The sequence below is a fragment of the Hipposideros armiger genome, unplaced genomic scaffold, assembly GCF_001890085.2.
Source record: "Hipposideros armiger isolate ML-2016 unplaced genomic scaffold, ASM189008v1 scaffold_135, whole genome shotgun sequence".
Classification (NCBI taxonomy): Eukaryota; Metazoa; Chordata; class Mammalia; order Chiroptera; family Hipposideridae; genus Hipposideros; species Hipposideros armiger.
This window is the reverse complement of record NW_017731485.1, coordinates 925,535-940,767: the sequence shown is the minus strand read 5'-3', so window position 1 is coordinate 940,767 and position 15,233 is coordinate 925,535. Positions and strand designations below refer to the sequence as shown.

Below are 15,233 nucleotides of genomic sequence, written 5' to 3'. Positions count from 1 at the left end.
GGTGGAAGGGCTGAGTGCCAGGGCTGAGGGGAATACCAAGGGGCGCCACGCTTCCTCCACGGGCAAGTCCCACACGCCAGCCCCCCTCTTCCTGCCCCTGGCCTGTCCCCCTGGCTTTCTGACATACTTCTCTAGGGAAAGTGGCCCTGGGAGAGAAATAGAACGGAAGTTACAATGAAATAAAAGGACTGCTAAAGACATCTTCTCCCTTTGTGCTGTTAGTCAACCCTTCCGGACCGGACTCAGAGCCCTGCAGAGGCGAAGGTGCCGGTGTGTGTCACGCTGTCCCCTGCACGCGCTCGGGGCTCTGAGCCGTCCAGTGAGTCTGTCCGAGCCGAGCCGCCGTGCGCCAGCAGCTTCATTCCTTTGCACCGTGACTCAAGCTCATTAGTCACCAGCTAGGGACGAAGGACAACTCGTCCTGTGGAGAAGGGCCGAGCACATCAGACACACTGCCACACTGTCCTGGAGACCACGGTCAGTCAGGGGACAGAACCTTGTAATTCCGTAATCTAACAACTTTCAGGCACAAAGCAGAACCTTTTAGGACTTGCTAAAACTTGGGGGACAGGTTGCATTCTTGAGGGTGCCAGTGTGTGTGCACCCCAACAACATACACAGCAGCTCCCCCTCTCTCACAGTCAGTCACCACACACAGCCCCGGCTCCACTGTCCTCCAGCTCAAGACCGATGGTCCTGCCGGGGGAACCTTGGCGCCAGATGCCGGGTCTACACCACAAGCAAAATGGCACCACTGGTCCAAAGACGACACAGCTATTTCTGCCACAGCAACGCTTCCTGATCTGTGTTGCTAAGTGCCCTGATGGCAGATCAGAGAGAATCGGAACACGAAGCTCCAATGTACAAACAAAGGTAAACGGTGGGGCAGAGGTGAGCACACCCAGAGCTGTGGGTAAGATGTGCCACGTGCTGGCGTGGCATGGCAAGGACAAGGGCCTTGTGCCCAGGCGAGGAGCCGGGCTGAGAGAAGTGGCCACGGCCTCACGAATCCACCACCCCCATCAAGTGTCTGATGACGGCACATCAGGACCGGCTTCTAACCTTCCTTTTGCAATGTCCAAAGTACTGTCCCCGCACGTCTGCTCATACAGGCATGGGCCAGAATCAAGGCCCGTGACAGAGCGCTGCCCTGGGAAAACGCCATGAGAGACTAGAGTTTCTCCAGCCTATTTAGAAGACAGAAACATACAGGCGTTCCCCCAAAGGGCCCAGCTGTAGCTTCAGCTGAAGATTTCAGAAGAACTTGAAATGTACCGTTAGTGTGTTAATTTGGCTTGGAAGAAATTAGAGAATGCAGCCAGGAAAGATAAAGTTATGCTGGGAAACGGGACCCTCCCAGGAAGAGAGGCCGCTCCCAAAGGCAGTGCATGCAGAGGGGGTTGGGGACGAAGGACAGAGGCAGAGGTGGCAGTGCGGGGTGGCAGCCAGCACGCAGGTTACGTTACCTTGATGGGCTTGCATTTCGGGAAGGGCCTTTTCTAAGACTGCTAATGCTTTTCTATGGTAATCTGCTTGAGCTTCTAATAACTGAGAACAGACCCACATTCAGAAACAAAAGTGACGTTAGCTTCGGATGGACACACACACAATGGCTGAGCAAAACTAAAAATGAAATCTTTTGCAAACAAAGCTGCCATGACTGAATTCTTACGATGCTTTGCCATCCTGTCTGGGCCAGTGCTTACCGTGACAAAGAACCTGCCGTACTCCCCTTCTTTGGCCATGAAGTTGTACATATCTGCTGCGAGCTGGTCCTGGGTGAGTGAAGAGAAGGCACGTCACTGAGAGAAACAGTATCTGAGTGCGAGCTACCCTCTGCGCTCTGGCGCAAAGTGGGACGCAGACAGTGCAGAAGGAACGGCCCGCCAGCAGACTGCTACAGCCACCGTGGGGACAACAAAGCCAGTGAGGAAGCTTGTGACAGAGTCACACGGGAAGGTCTCCGAGGCATGCTGCTAACACACCATGGGAAGAAGTGAAGTATAGCGCCCTACTTACGGCATGTCACTATTTGGGTAAGAAAAAGGAGGAGGAAAGTGTTATATTTTTATTGCCGTATTTGTATAAGAATATCTCTACAAGAACAACAGAATTAGTAACAGTGGTTACCTGTTGAGAGCAGTAGAAATTAGGCAGAAGGAGGCCATGAATGGAAGAAAGATGTTACTGTATATTGTTCTTTATTCTGATATTTTTTAACTAATGTAAATTGCATAAAAATTAAATAATTTTTTAAAAAGTGATACATTAGGCAATTGGATATACATATATATGCCCAATGTTCATATCCACACACACATATTTGAATTTCATATATATAATGGACTACTTTCTATTTTTAGCATCAAGGTACATAAATGAACATGAAAGCCCCCTCATTTATAAAAAGTCTGAAAATGTTAGTTAGGAGCAATAACAAATTTTCTTTTAGAATAACTAGGACAGCAACAAAGTGAATTCATGGGTCCTCAACCCCCACCCCCCCACCCCAAGAAAAATAAAAACAGAAAGAGAAGGAGGTAAGGGCGGGGGGCCTGGCATGAACAGAAGCTGGGTGACCTGGTGTGAGTCTGGGCTCGGCTCGGTGGCCAAGGTGTTTAAGTCTAGCAGTCGTGTGGGATCAGAGGACAGATGAGGAAGCCTTGGGCCTGTGGAGGTAAGGAACTGTAACTGAGACAGGTGCAGACAGGTCGCACATAAAGATAAAATTCCTGAGAAACTATGCCCTCAATAAAGGGTGGATTGGAAAAAAAAATTGCTAAGCAGCACACGGAAATAACAGGATATATCTGTTTTGGATTGGGCTCTGGGTCTGGGAAAGTAAAACATTTCCCTGAGATCTCATAAACATAGACCTGCTTTCATGAGGGTTTGCAGTTTGACTTTAACTGGAATCTTTACACTAAGAACACTGAGTTAAAGACGGCCCAGACTGGTGGTACTCTCGGAGAGGCTCACTTCTCAATCCCCAGTACTCCCACAGATAAAGTCCCTCTTAAAATGAGCTCACAATACAAAATTGCAAAACACACAAGGAAACAATCCACCATAAAGCAAACTCCTACCAGTCTCACAGAGAACTTCAGAAAATACAATTATCAGAAGATTGTTAAATATATAAAAAATGATTAAAGACATTAAAAAGTAAGTACTAAAAAAGAAGAATGTACTATCAAGAAAGCCAGACAAAGAATTAGAACTTTAGAAACAAAAAATATAGTCAATAAAATTCGAAACTCAATATTAATTACTTAAACAGATCAGATACAGCGAAAGAGAGAATCAGTGAAACAGAACTTAGATCTCAGAAAATTACCCACAAGTTAGCATAAAGAAAGACAAAATATTTTCGTAAGTTTTCACCATTTGAAATGAAAAGCCATGGTGTAGACATTTAGACAAGAGACCTCAGCCCATAATGTACCAACTCAAATTCCCGAAACTTATAGCCAAATTTATGTCCCATAAGTAGCCAATAGCCAAGATCTAGGTGAGAGCAGATATGAATACAACAACTGGGTGAATGACACTGGCAAAGCTAAAACTCTTCTGAACAGGAATAAGCCAGTGTGAGACTATTTTATCAGAAGCAGTTATCTGAATATCATCTTTTTAAATGCAAAGGCTATGCATGACTTTGGGAGTTCAGTTTTAATTCAAAGCCGCTATATTATTTTTAAAAAGTCATTTTACTGCAGTTAACAGATCAAGATATGCTATCTTGAAAAGTGAGTTACAGCATGACCTGAATAAAGACCTAATGCTATCTAGTAGAATAGAGAGATCATTTTTGGAAAATAATGAATAATAAGAGGAGGAAAACTCTAAGTCTATCATCCTAAAAGCTGTCAAAGGTCTGTGTCTTTACCACCTCCAATAACATTTGGAATAAACATCTATTTTCATAGATACATGCACAGAGAATGTGAGCACTTAACCATCTAATCTGGAATTTATGAGATAAAAATTTATATTTATCTCAAATTACAAAACAATTGTCCCAGCAACATTTAAAAACTAATTCTTCCCCTCCCTATGGACATATGGTGACCCCTTTACTATATATTCAATCTTTAAATATAATAGCATTTGTTCCAGGGAATCTGAGCTATTTTTGTGCCCATTGTGCATTATTTTAATTGCTGTAATTTTATGAGATATTTTGCTATAGTTTTGTCTCTCTTTTTTTTAACCTATTCTTTATTTTAAATAAGCTTAGACATTTTTGTCAAGTTTTAAAAATATATCCTACTTGAATTTTTTTAAATAATGCTAAAATAATGATTATAAAGGAATGTAGAGTCTTGGAAAATATAAAAAAAATATATATATGAAAACCTCCATTAATATCATTCAGAGTATTCTGACAAGAATTACGTAAAACATGAAATAAATTGCAATATTTGACATTTTAGTCACCATTTGCAAAAACCGAAAGATTGACGCAGTTGCATATTATCGTACCTTGCACTGTTCTACTTTATTTCCAGCTTCATCCATCTCTTCCTTCAGGGTATCTATTTTTGACGGGAGCCCCTGAAAGTTGGTTCCTGAAGATTTGTGGGCCTGGTTCCACCTGCAAAACATGCGGGTAGCCAGGACCTGAGAACTAGCTGTACATACCCAACCCTGTGGACTTAATGGAGACAAACTCCTTTCCCAAACCGATTCTTCCTGGGAAAGGTACCAGTACCCAGGACGCCGGCTTCTCTGGAGTTTATCCTCCAAGAACGGGGGCAGCCTGAAAGAGCCCTGGCTTGCCCCCAGCCAGGACTTATGCAGTGCTGGGAGGGGCTGTCTGCTTGGAGCAGACCCGACCACATCTTGTCTCACGTAAGCCCCGCTGCTGGGAACCAGCCCACAGAACTGCTTCCTGCAGCGTCTAATCACGGAATCCTTGCCATGAAACCCCCTGGCTCTCCCGCTCCGATCTGGGAGGTCCCTATGTCACTGGGGATCAGTTCCTGTTCCTGAGGACCCCACAGCTCCTCCTACTGTCCCCCTGACCGATGATTATTTGCAGCAAGAAAAGTCAGAACTTCGTTCAGTCATACAACTAGCAAGCGATAGCTACGGAGGTACTTTAAGAATGAAAACCTGGGGGGCCGGCCGAGTAGCTCAGTTGGTTAAGAGCTCGCTCAAGAGTTTGAGCTCTGAGCAACAGCGGTTCGAGTCCAGCCCGAGCTGAGCAGCCGCTGAGCTGCCAACAGGTAGCAGGATGGCTCAGCTAAAAAAAAAAAAAAAGAATGAAAACCTGGGCCGGCCTAGTGGCTCAGTTGGTTACGAGCATGAGCTCTGTGCAACAGGGCCGCCAGTTCGATTCCCACATGGGCCAGTGAGCTGTGCCCGAGTTGAGCTGCCCTGAGCTGCCAACAGGTGGCAGGATGGCTCAGCTGGTGACAGCACGTGCTCCTAACAACAGGTTTCCAGTTCGACTCCCGCATGGGACGGTGGGCTACACCCACCCGCAACTAAGATTGAACTCAGCACCTTGAGTTGTATGGCCGCAAGCTGCCAACGGGCGGCCGGATGGCAACTGGGCTCGGAGCTGAGCTAGCTGCACCCTCCACAACTAAGATCGAAGGACAACAACTTGGCTGTTCCCCTTCCCCAATTCTCCAACACTGTTTCCCCTTCCCCAATTCTCCAATAAAATCTAAAAAAAAAAAAAAAAAAAAAGAATGAAAATCCTTGTTACTCTAAAGACAATACAGCAAATCTCAAACCTAATATGGAACATTTATGTACCCTTTATAGTTAAGTCAAAAGGACCAAAAAAAAAAAAAAAAAGAAAAGAATTGCACGATAGCAATAGTGGAGGAGGGCGCATGGGGGAATAACTGATCTATGCATTTCGTGGAGCGGTGTCCTCCTCACAAGAGAGAGTATTAGCTCAGTGGTGCACATGATACTTAATGGCATCTTAGGAGTGAGGAAAGGTAGCAGTGTTACGGGTTTCCTAAATCTGTGATGAAAGCGTCTGACACGTAGACACTCGTTAAATGACAGCCATATCTCCATATACTCGCTGAGCGGGAACAGCCCTGCGTCCTTCACAGGACTGCAGTGAGGTCCTAGGAGCTAAAAGCAAAGCCTCCTGTCTGTACGGATAAGGCTTTACTGGGACACAGCCACCTCACTTACGCCGGTGTCCAGGGCATGTGACCCCCGCACAGCTGAACAGCTGGGACAGAGACCCGCTGAGCTGTGAAGTTGAAGACACTGGCTACCTGGCCCTTCACAGAAAAACTGCCACCCCTTGTGAAAAAGTAGGAGAAAGGACCCGCGATGGGGGCGGCCTCCCAGCTGCCAACTCCTACCCCGAGGAGAGACCACAAATGCCCTCGAGGACAGCGCCAGGCCATGGCCAGGCCACCAAGCCCAAACTGGTGTCAGCATCAGCACACAGCCAGCAGACCCTGGGCTGGCTTGGTTTAACATGAGCGGCCCTGTGGGAGTGCAGCAGCATGACTCGGGAACCACAGCACGGGGCTCGGACACGCAGGGCAGCACAGACGTCCCTGTTCCCACCCGACTTTGCTGAGAGCAGTGCTGGCAAAACGGCCTGCCACCGCCTCCTGTCCCCTTAGGACACTGAGGCTTCTCTTTCCCTTTCCTGTCTCTTTTCACCACTGGGTCACTGTGAGACTGTCATTTTTCCATGGAGCGGTCTTTCTCTCGCCCGTGTTGGGGACAGGGCTGGTGGCTGGGGAGGTGACAGAACCATGTCACTGGAGGCCCTTCGGCGTGGCCTCACCTGGCCCTGACAGAGTCCCAGTCTAACACCAGCTTGGCGAGCTGCTTCCTCTGTTTCTGGATGTTGGGAATCTCCACCTGGAAGAAAACAGCACACGTCAGACGGATGCACCCCGGGCTGGGCTCAACGTCCAAAAGCGCACCGTTCATGTACCAGCTGTTGTTCACTGAGGCAAAGGATTGTGCACCCTCAACTCACTCCCCTTATTTCCAAAAAGCAGTGTGAGTCAAACTGAGTGATCACTGTGAAGTCTGGGACTCCATGAGCCACGGGCCGCCCAGCACACTGGAAGCACGCACCTCTGCTATTGCGCCCAGGGGCTCCACAATCTCCCTCTCCATGAAGACTTCGTGCTGGGACAGCTCCACAGCTAGCTGGCTCTCGGCATCGCCACACGTCTCCAGCATCTTCCTTCAGAAACAAAACACCCCACGGCACGCACGGGCTCACTGCTGCTCTCTCCTGACAGGGTCACAGCAGCCGGCTGCCGCGGACGCCCACCCCCTCCCGCAGACCCACAGGGTGCCTGGCCCTCTTACCCCAGGAGAGAGTCTTCGAGCTGAGAAGCCACCTCCTGCATGTTCTGAGCGAGAGCGGTCAGAGGGAGCTTTTTCTGGAAGGCAGAGACAGTGTGTTGTGTCGTTATAATCGTTGCCATCCCTGTCCATTACCTGCCTCAGCCCACCACTGAGTTCTCCGCCAGGCCAGGGCTCAGGTAAAACACAGCGCATGTGGTCAGGCTCTGGTCCCAAGGGACCTGTGTGACTTAATCTCTATCAATGTCCTTGTGCCTGAAACGCAGGGATGCTCACAGTGTGAGGGTCCCAAGGCCATCTGTTGACCTCAGAGGTATCCAGCGCCAAGTACCCAGCACCTAAGTGTTCGGTGAATGTCAGCTGCTCCTATGCTGTGGTTGCTGTTACTATTACTATCGATTAATCAAGTGCACACTACGGCCCAGGCGCTGGGGACATAAGACAGACACCTTGCCAACTGTCACAGCAAATAAAGGCAGTAGGAGCTCAACTTCAAAAACTTTTACTAGCATACTCCTTACACTGGCTCTTAATTTGGCTAGAATCACAAAGATTTAGCTTTACTTATGTACCTAAAAATATCCAGCTAAATCTCCAAAAGAGTGTTTTTAAGGACAAAGCCACTCATTTTCCTATCAGATTTGTTTTCAGCTGGAGGTGGCCATAAGATCATCTGGTTGCTGTTCTAACTGTACAGCCAAGGAGCCTCAAGGCCTGACGTTAGGTGGCCCGGCCAGGTGCCCCGGTGAGGCCCGAAGAGCCGGACCTCTGTGCCAGCGGCCAGAGCCCCAGGTCCAGGGTCTTTCCACCACTGGCTGATGACTTATCTCAGAATATGGTTAGAGGAGGCCTGGGAAGTCACAGGTGGCTGTCACACCACAACCTGCTAACGAAAACTGCTGGCAGGCCCACAGGGCCCCACACGACTGCCTTCCCATAGGAAGGACCCTGCGGTCAGACAAGGAACCCTCACCACGGCTGTTGTGCCTGAGCTCGGGCATGCCCCCACCTTCCTGCTTTCGACGGGCTCCATCCGACACACTCACACCCACACCTGCTCGTACTGTACAAAACGTCTCGGGGAGGCTACACAGGACTGCTAACACTGGCAGTTCTGGGGAGGAGGCAGGGCTGCAGACACCTCACTCCACGCTCTCTTGTACATCCTGGATTTTGACCATGTAAATGGGCAGCTATTCTAACAGCACACTGACACTTACAAATAAATAGCAGAAGTATATCTACTCCTCTCCTCCCTCCAAGTTATTTCACAGGAGGAACAGGCCTCACCCGCCCCAGGGAGGCCCTTTGAGGTCCCCACGCTTGCGGACTAGGAGACGGGATACAGGCAGTGTACGGGGGATCCTAATAGGCAGTTCCTGCATTTTAGTGATGCTGCTTCCTAAGGGAATTAATGCAATAATCAAGAGAAACAGACTTTGGGCAACTCTGGAGCTCTGTGGGGCGATGGGGAAAAAAATCACAAAGAGAGGGTCTGTTCTGACGAGGGCCGTTCCAGCTCCCAACGGCGGATAGCCGTGGGTTCCATGTCCCAAGCCAAGGCTACACAGCCCTGTTTCCTGATGTCCCAAAGTGAGGGCTTATTGAAGCCGTGAGCTCCCAGGTGAAGATGCTGTCTGCCAACCTCAGGCTCCTCCATGGAGGCCGATGGCCTCCCAGGCATGACCAGCCTTTTCTCACTTAAAAAGCTCTAAAGTCATAATTTATAAGGTGCATGCCAACTACACAAAAAGAAGTAATTCCAAATCTAATACAACCCACAATATAAGCTCTGCCATATCAACAGCTGGGGCCCCAAAGGCCACCTGCCCAGTCCCTTTCCTCAATTCTTGCCTCTTCGCCTCGTGTGGGAGCTTTTGCTGGGGCTTCGGGGGCTCCTCCTGAATTTTCTAGAGCCTTAGAGACTGCTGTGATTTTCTCCATGTTACAGCTTCCTGAGGTCACCTATCTCCTATCGTTTCCATGGTGACTCCACTCCCTGTGGAGTGGAGAACGCAGACGCCCTCAAAGTCCTGTCTTGGGCACTTCTGTTTGAGGTTGGGAAAGGAAGGCTAAAGCATTAGGTTTTAGAAATGAGGGCCAGCCACCGTTTGTGTCTGCTCCCTGGCACATGCCCATCATCTGCCACCCATTTCCCTCCTTCGCCTCCAGGAAGCCTCACCTGCCTACCCGTCTCCTCTGGTGCCCATTCTTGGTCCTCCCATAACGTCCTGTGCATATTTTGTTTAACTTTCTGCTTTATAATTATCCATTTGTGCATATCTCCCCGACCAGGCCGTGAGCACCCTCCAGGGGGAGATGGTCTCTCACTCATATCTCTAGCTGCTGTACATAGAAGGTGTTTGATAAATATTTGTCTGCTTGTTTTTAATGAATATAGGTGAAAGCTGGGCTACGTCTCAAAGCAGACAGAAAAAGAACAGACATAACTGTGTGAAGGGCAATGGCATATAAGTCTGAATGGCAGGAAGCGGGACAATGAGGCTGAGAAGGGAAAACGCGATCAGATCAGAGTATCAAAGGCCCAAGTCAAGCTAACGCTGAGGCTTTAACCCCGGCAGCAGGAGGCAGCATGTCCCCGCAGGCACCGCTGGCACTGAGTCACCTCCTGACACTGCAGATGATCAGCATCCTGGTCCCCACCCTCCACACGCCAGCAGTGTCCCCGTCCCTATGGCAACCGAAACTGTTTCTACACGTTTCCCAATGTCCCCAGTAACTGGGCCCTGCTGAGACCAATCAGCTAAGACTCTTTCAGACAGGAGGGCGATGGGATCCATTTGTATTTCAGGAAACCAACTCTGGTGACCAGAAGGAAGACAGGCTGGAAAAGAGGGAAACGGGGGGCAGGAAATGCAGCTCGGGAGGTGGCTGCAGGTCCAGATGAGAGGCGGCCAGGCCGTGCACTGGGGCAGGCTGTCGGGAGGGCTGGAGGAGAGAAGCTCAGGAACGGGAGAGTGAGGAGAAAGCGAAGGGGATGAACCGGGTTCCAGCACTAGCCGCGTGCTGAGGCGGGCAGCTTGGGTGCAGGTGCCGCGTGAGCACCAGCCAGGGGCCGCGAGAACAGAGGCGGCGGCTGGAGGAAAGCAAATTGGAGCGTGGGGCGAGAGCAAAGGGCAGAACCCTAGGAAACAGGATTAGGAGGTCATCAGGACAGAAGCCCAGCAAGGGGACGAGCCTGGCTGGTCAGGCCAGCGGGCGGGTCTGCTTCTGATGGGCGGGGCCTGCAGCGGGGCTCCTGGGGCCGCGGGCGTGCAAACTTCCAGGCCTGACACACGCACTGCAGGGTCCTCGGTGCTGTGCCACAGAGGTGTGACCCTGTCGTCAAGATGCCCCCAAATGCCTGGGGGAGATGTGATAAAGCTGAAACAGGCCATCTGCACCCCAGCCTTCCGTCTGAGACACCTGGGCACAGACAGAGCAGCATGTGCAGCACGTCTCAGCTTCCCTGTGTGTCTGGCACCGAAAAGACCGCCTGTTGTTAGAGGGGCTTCCAAGGCGAGTGCACAGGGAGCAGGGGCCAAGGCAGTCGCTGGTGGCTGACCTGCAGCCATGAGGGCGGCCCCCAAGGGAGGGACAGAGCAGACGCAGAAGGCAGCAGAGGGAGACAGGGAAAGAAATGGAGCTTCTGGTGACATCGCTGAGATGCCAGGCCAGCCTCAGCTCAAGCCCATCCCCAACACCTGGACTTCTCAGCTCCTAAGTTAACAGTCTACTTTCTAAGTCCACTTAAGGCTGGCTTTCAGCTCTATGCCCTCAAAGGATGCTCAACTGACACATCCGTGCTTTTATCAATGACAGACGGCTCCAGTCCAAAGCACCTGGGGACTCAGTGTGAGCAGGGCTTCCAGCTCGACGATGTCCTGAGTACAGCAGAATGTGCAGGCAGGCAGGTACTGGGAGTGTGAGTGTGAGCATGAGCGTGAACGTGAGCGTGACCCCAGGCGCATGTCCGCCGAAGCGGCCCGGGAGGCCCCGCGGCCCAGGGCAAAGCCCCTTGTAGACATGAGAACTGCAGCTCGTAGTCATGTAGGTACTCACGTGTCTCCTCTCGGCATCGGTGCCATGCTGGCCCTGGAAGCATGCCAGCAGGCGCTTGTGGGAATGGTGGCACACTGACCGCACTGTGTCCAGACGCCGCTCAATCTACGAGACAGGGACAGACAAGTCGTGTGAGGGCTACAGAGCCAGTCCGGCCTCTTACGCGGTGTCACCTTAGGCAGGAAAAGCATCCTCCTGTCGAGTTTGCTAGCTCTGGGGTGAGTGGAAGGGGTTCCTGGTCACCTACCCCAGGGGTTCTCCCGTTTGGCACTTTGAGCCGGGTCACTGGGCTGTGGACAGCTGTCCTGGGCATGGCTGTATGCTTAGCATCACCTCGGGCCTCTACTCACTGGGTGTCAGCAGCATCCCACTTCCCAGGCTGTGACACCCAAAAATGTATCCGGACATTGTGGAATCTCCCCTGGCTGAGAACCCCTGAGCTCTCTCCTACACCGATGGTTTTAGGCCCCTAAAGGCTGAGTCTATTTGCAGGGAGAGGGCATAGTCCCAACTAACACTTGCTATCACAAGGAGCGGTGGCAGTGAGGTCACATGCTACAGCACGAGCAACGCAGCAGGTTCAACCTACGCAGGTGCAGACGAACAGCTGAAGCCCAGGGACAGCAGCGGGGCAGGGGGGACAGCCACGGAACAAGGGGGACAGCCACAGGACAAGGCGGACAGCCACCGGGCAGGGGGGACAGCCACAAGGTGGGAGGGACAGCCGCGGGGCAGGGGGGACAGCCACCAGACAGGGGGACAGCCACTGGGCAGGGGGGACAGCCACAAGGTAGGAGGGACAGCCGTGACAGCCGCGGAACAAGGGGGACAGCCACCCGACAGGGGGGACAGCCACCGGGCATTTGGCTCTCTCCTGCATTAGGCATGGGGTCTTCCACACGTACATCAGACAGAAGAAATGAAATAAACGCCCCACATTTAAACTCAGGACCGGTGTTTTCAAAATTGTTTGTTCCTCACTGGGCTTGGGGTGGTTTTTGTTTTTGCTTTTGTTTTGAAATAAACGTCTGAAGCAGAATGGACAGCCAGCAGTAAGAAACACTGGCTCAGGGCACCCCTGCATCGTGATTAGTTTCCCAAAAGATTAGTGCTGGGACAGGGCTGTTTATGGCAAAGGGAGCTGTTTTTTACAGGAAGGAATGCCAAAAATGTGTATTCTGATGACTCATTAAGAATGAGAGCTGGCCCTTAGGGATGCTTTCTATTTTAAAGAAAAGTCAACAAATTCAAAGCAGAATACATTTTTACCCAAAAACATTCCACCCAACTGGATGGTTTTGTGCGTCCTTCTCAGACGTCCTCACGGCACTAGCAGCTTTTCTGCAGACTCAGGGTGGAGTCCCCAGGGCCTGGGTCCCCAGGACCCCAGTCTGCCAGGCGCGTTTCTATTTAGGCACCAGCTTCCCCAAATCTGACAGCAGCCAGGTCTTAAAACCCTGGAAAACTAACACACACTCTTCATCTGCCACAATGGCACGGGGAAAAGAAAAACAACCCAAACTCCATTTCGTTTTGATTCCAGTTCCCTCCGGTGCATGAGGTCGGGGGGGATGGGGCCTGGTCTGTTCTGCTCACTGATTTACCCCAAGTGTCTGGCACACAGATGGAAGGTGTTCACGAAATACACGTGGCGAGGACGCACACACACCGAGACCCTGTGCACGGTCAGAAAAAGCAGTCAGCCCGTGCTGATCCCGCCCTCCCGGGGAGACGACATGCAGCGAAACGAAAAGGCAGCCTCCCGCCTGCTGTCACAGATCTAAGGAAGGGGGTGGAGGGCACAGGGCAAGTCCAGGGCCTTGCACGCCAGAAACAAGGCCCTCTCCGTGGCCTCTGATAGTGGGACTAAAACAACAGCTCAGCGACAGCAGCACCGACTGGGTGCCCGCTCCCCTCCTGGCACCTTCCATGTTTAGCTCATGAACCCCTTACAGCCATAGCAGGAGGTACGGCTAACACCCTCCGAACATACGCTTGGAATATATGACAACAAACAATGAGGAAATATTGTTAAGAATGTGATTCTTTAATAAACCTCTGGGAAAAAAACCTAATCCTTAACAAAAACTCCAAAAAAGGGGAAAAAAAGCAGCAGCCTCTTCCAACATTCTACCTGCAAGGAGATGGCTGTCGCAGCTTAGGGTGTTTGGGCGTGGCGTGGTGGGAGCAGCGTTTTAAACAGGACGTTCCTCCCTTCACAGGAGGGACAAGCCATCACCTGGGAGCAGATCTTTGGTCCTTAGGGACTCGCTTGGGCAGATCTGCAGGTTCTGGGAACCTCGAGAGGCCAGTGGACAGGCGAGGAGGCGCCATAGCAACCTGCGGTAAGCCCCTGGTGTGGGTGAGGGTGGCTGGGTGACAGGAAGTGTATGAAGGGTCCCGGGGGAACCCAGCCCCAAAGTTAGGAAACCCGTGAGCGATGGAGCGGGGTAGAGACACCCCTCCCTAACAAAGAGGAGAGAAAGGCAGAGCTCCGGACTGGAAGCCACCCTGTGGCCTCATGGTGGCTCTGACAGATCCGGTTACTGCCACCGAGACCCTAAGTCCCCTGGGACCCAACTGGGCCCAGAGTCGGGGAACAACACTGGAAGAGGGAGTGAGAAGTCCAAAGTCAAGATGTAGCCAGTGGGGCTGCAGCTGCAGAGCCTGGCCCATCAAGGGCACGGCGAACGGGAGCCCTCAGCCTGCGGGGACCCGTGACCAGGCTGCAGTGCCAGTGACGGACCAGGCCGCCAGGCCCCTCCCCACTCCCACCCCTGGTGCTTGAACGCAGAGCTAGCCCCGTCTGAACCTCAACATGACACCCAAGTCTCAGATCCCGTTTTTATCACCATGCCAATCAACTGCTTTTCTCTCCTGCTCAAAGCAGGCGACTCAACTGTATTCTGATTTAGAGAAAGAAAAGAAAAGAAAAGAAAAGAAAAGAAAAGAAAAGAAAAGAAAAGAAAAGAAAAGAAAAGAAAGAAAGAAAGAAAGAAAGAAAGAAACCATCAGCTGTAGTTTTCACCTATGGATTTTTGTCTTCGCATGCTTTTAAACAGAACATTTGAAAAAGACTTAATTTTGTTACCTGTAACAGGTCATCACTGAGGACTTCTGTCTTCTCGGCTCTGTGGGAAAAATTTAAAGTTCAGAGTTAGAAATCCAGAAATCAAAAGCAACTCGTGTTAATAATTATTACCTGCAGTTTAAAACAAAACAGGCAGAAATGGATGATAACAAGGGGAGAAAATTTTACCAATTTTTCCATCAGAGGGCAACTTAAGCGAAACCAAAGAAAAACAAAAGTTTGCTGAGAATAGCAGCCCAAAATGAGAAGAAATGACCTAGATTCGTTGCTGTCAAACTCGGGGGCACAGAACCCCCGGTGGGGTGGGGTGGAGTGCTGGCTTACTGGCCCTTCTCAGGACTCACCTCAGGAGATTATGAGTCACCAGTTCTGGAGAGAGCTCCCCGCATTTTTCACAAGTCCCTCCCTGCCCGGGATTCCATGAGGACCCCTCTGAGAAAGGGCAGCTCTTACAATGACAGAGTCCGAGGGTCTCAGACTTATGGAAACGAGTGTGTCACGAATCCAGTGGCATTACACAGTGGTGCCCAATGACAGCAATGAGTCCTCCTCCTTCCTTCACGGTTGTCCGCATCTTTCCCTGCCTTTAAAAGTGGTTTTCACAACTCTCCCTCATCTATGCCTTAGAGCTACTGTTAGTGCCACCGACCTTCCAGAAAACCCACATGGAGGCAGACTGGCAGGGGGCGATTCTGCGGGAGTCCCAACAGCCAGGTCACAAGGGCTTTCTAAGAGGACCTTTTTTCTGCATCGCGCTATGTGTGGT

General features: G+C 50.9%; 1 protein-coding gene across 3 annotated transcripts in view; it reads right to left on the bottom strand.

Annotated features, from left to right (window-relative positions):
* The window catches only part of ARHGAP17 (Rho GTPase activating protein 17), a 75,682-nt gene that overhangs the window by 33,144 nt on the left and 27,305 nt on the right, over positions 1–15,233 (bottom strand). For all 3 annotated transcript variants that reach the window (XM_019649832.1, XM_019649833.1, XM_019649834.1), the window contains exons 3-10: positions 14,468–14,509; positions 11,377–11,481; positions 7,318–7,391; positions 7,078–7,189; positions 6,779–6,855; positions 4,486–4,597; positions 1,707–1,775; positions 1,467–1,548 (exon numbers count right to left, since the gene is read on the bottom strand). In XM_019649832.1, coding sequence (XP_019505377.1) covers positions 1,467–1,548; positions 1,707–1,775; positions 4,486–4,597; positions 6,779–6,855; positions 7,078–7,189; positions 7,318–7,391; positions 11,377–11,481; positions 14,468–14,509 — 673 coding nt within the window. The remainder of the gene's footprint in view (positions 1–1,466; positions 1,549–1,706; positions 1,776–4,485; positions 4,598–6,778; positions 6,856–7,077; positions 7,190–7,317; positions 7,392–11,376; positions 11,482–14,467; positions 14,510–15,233) is intronic.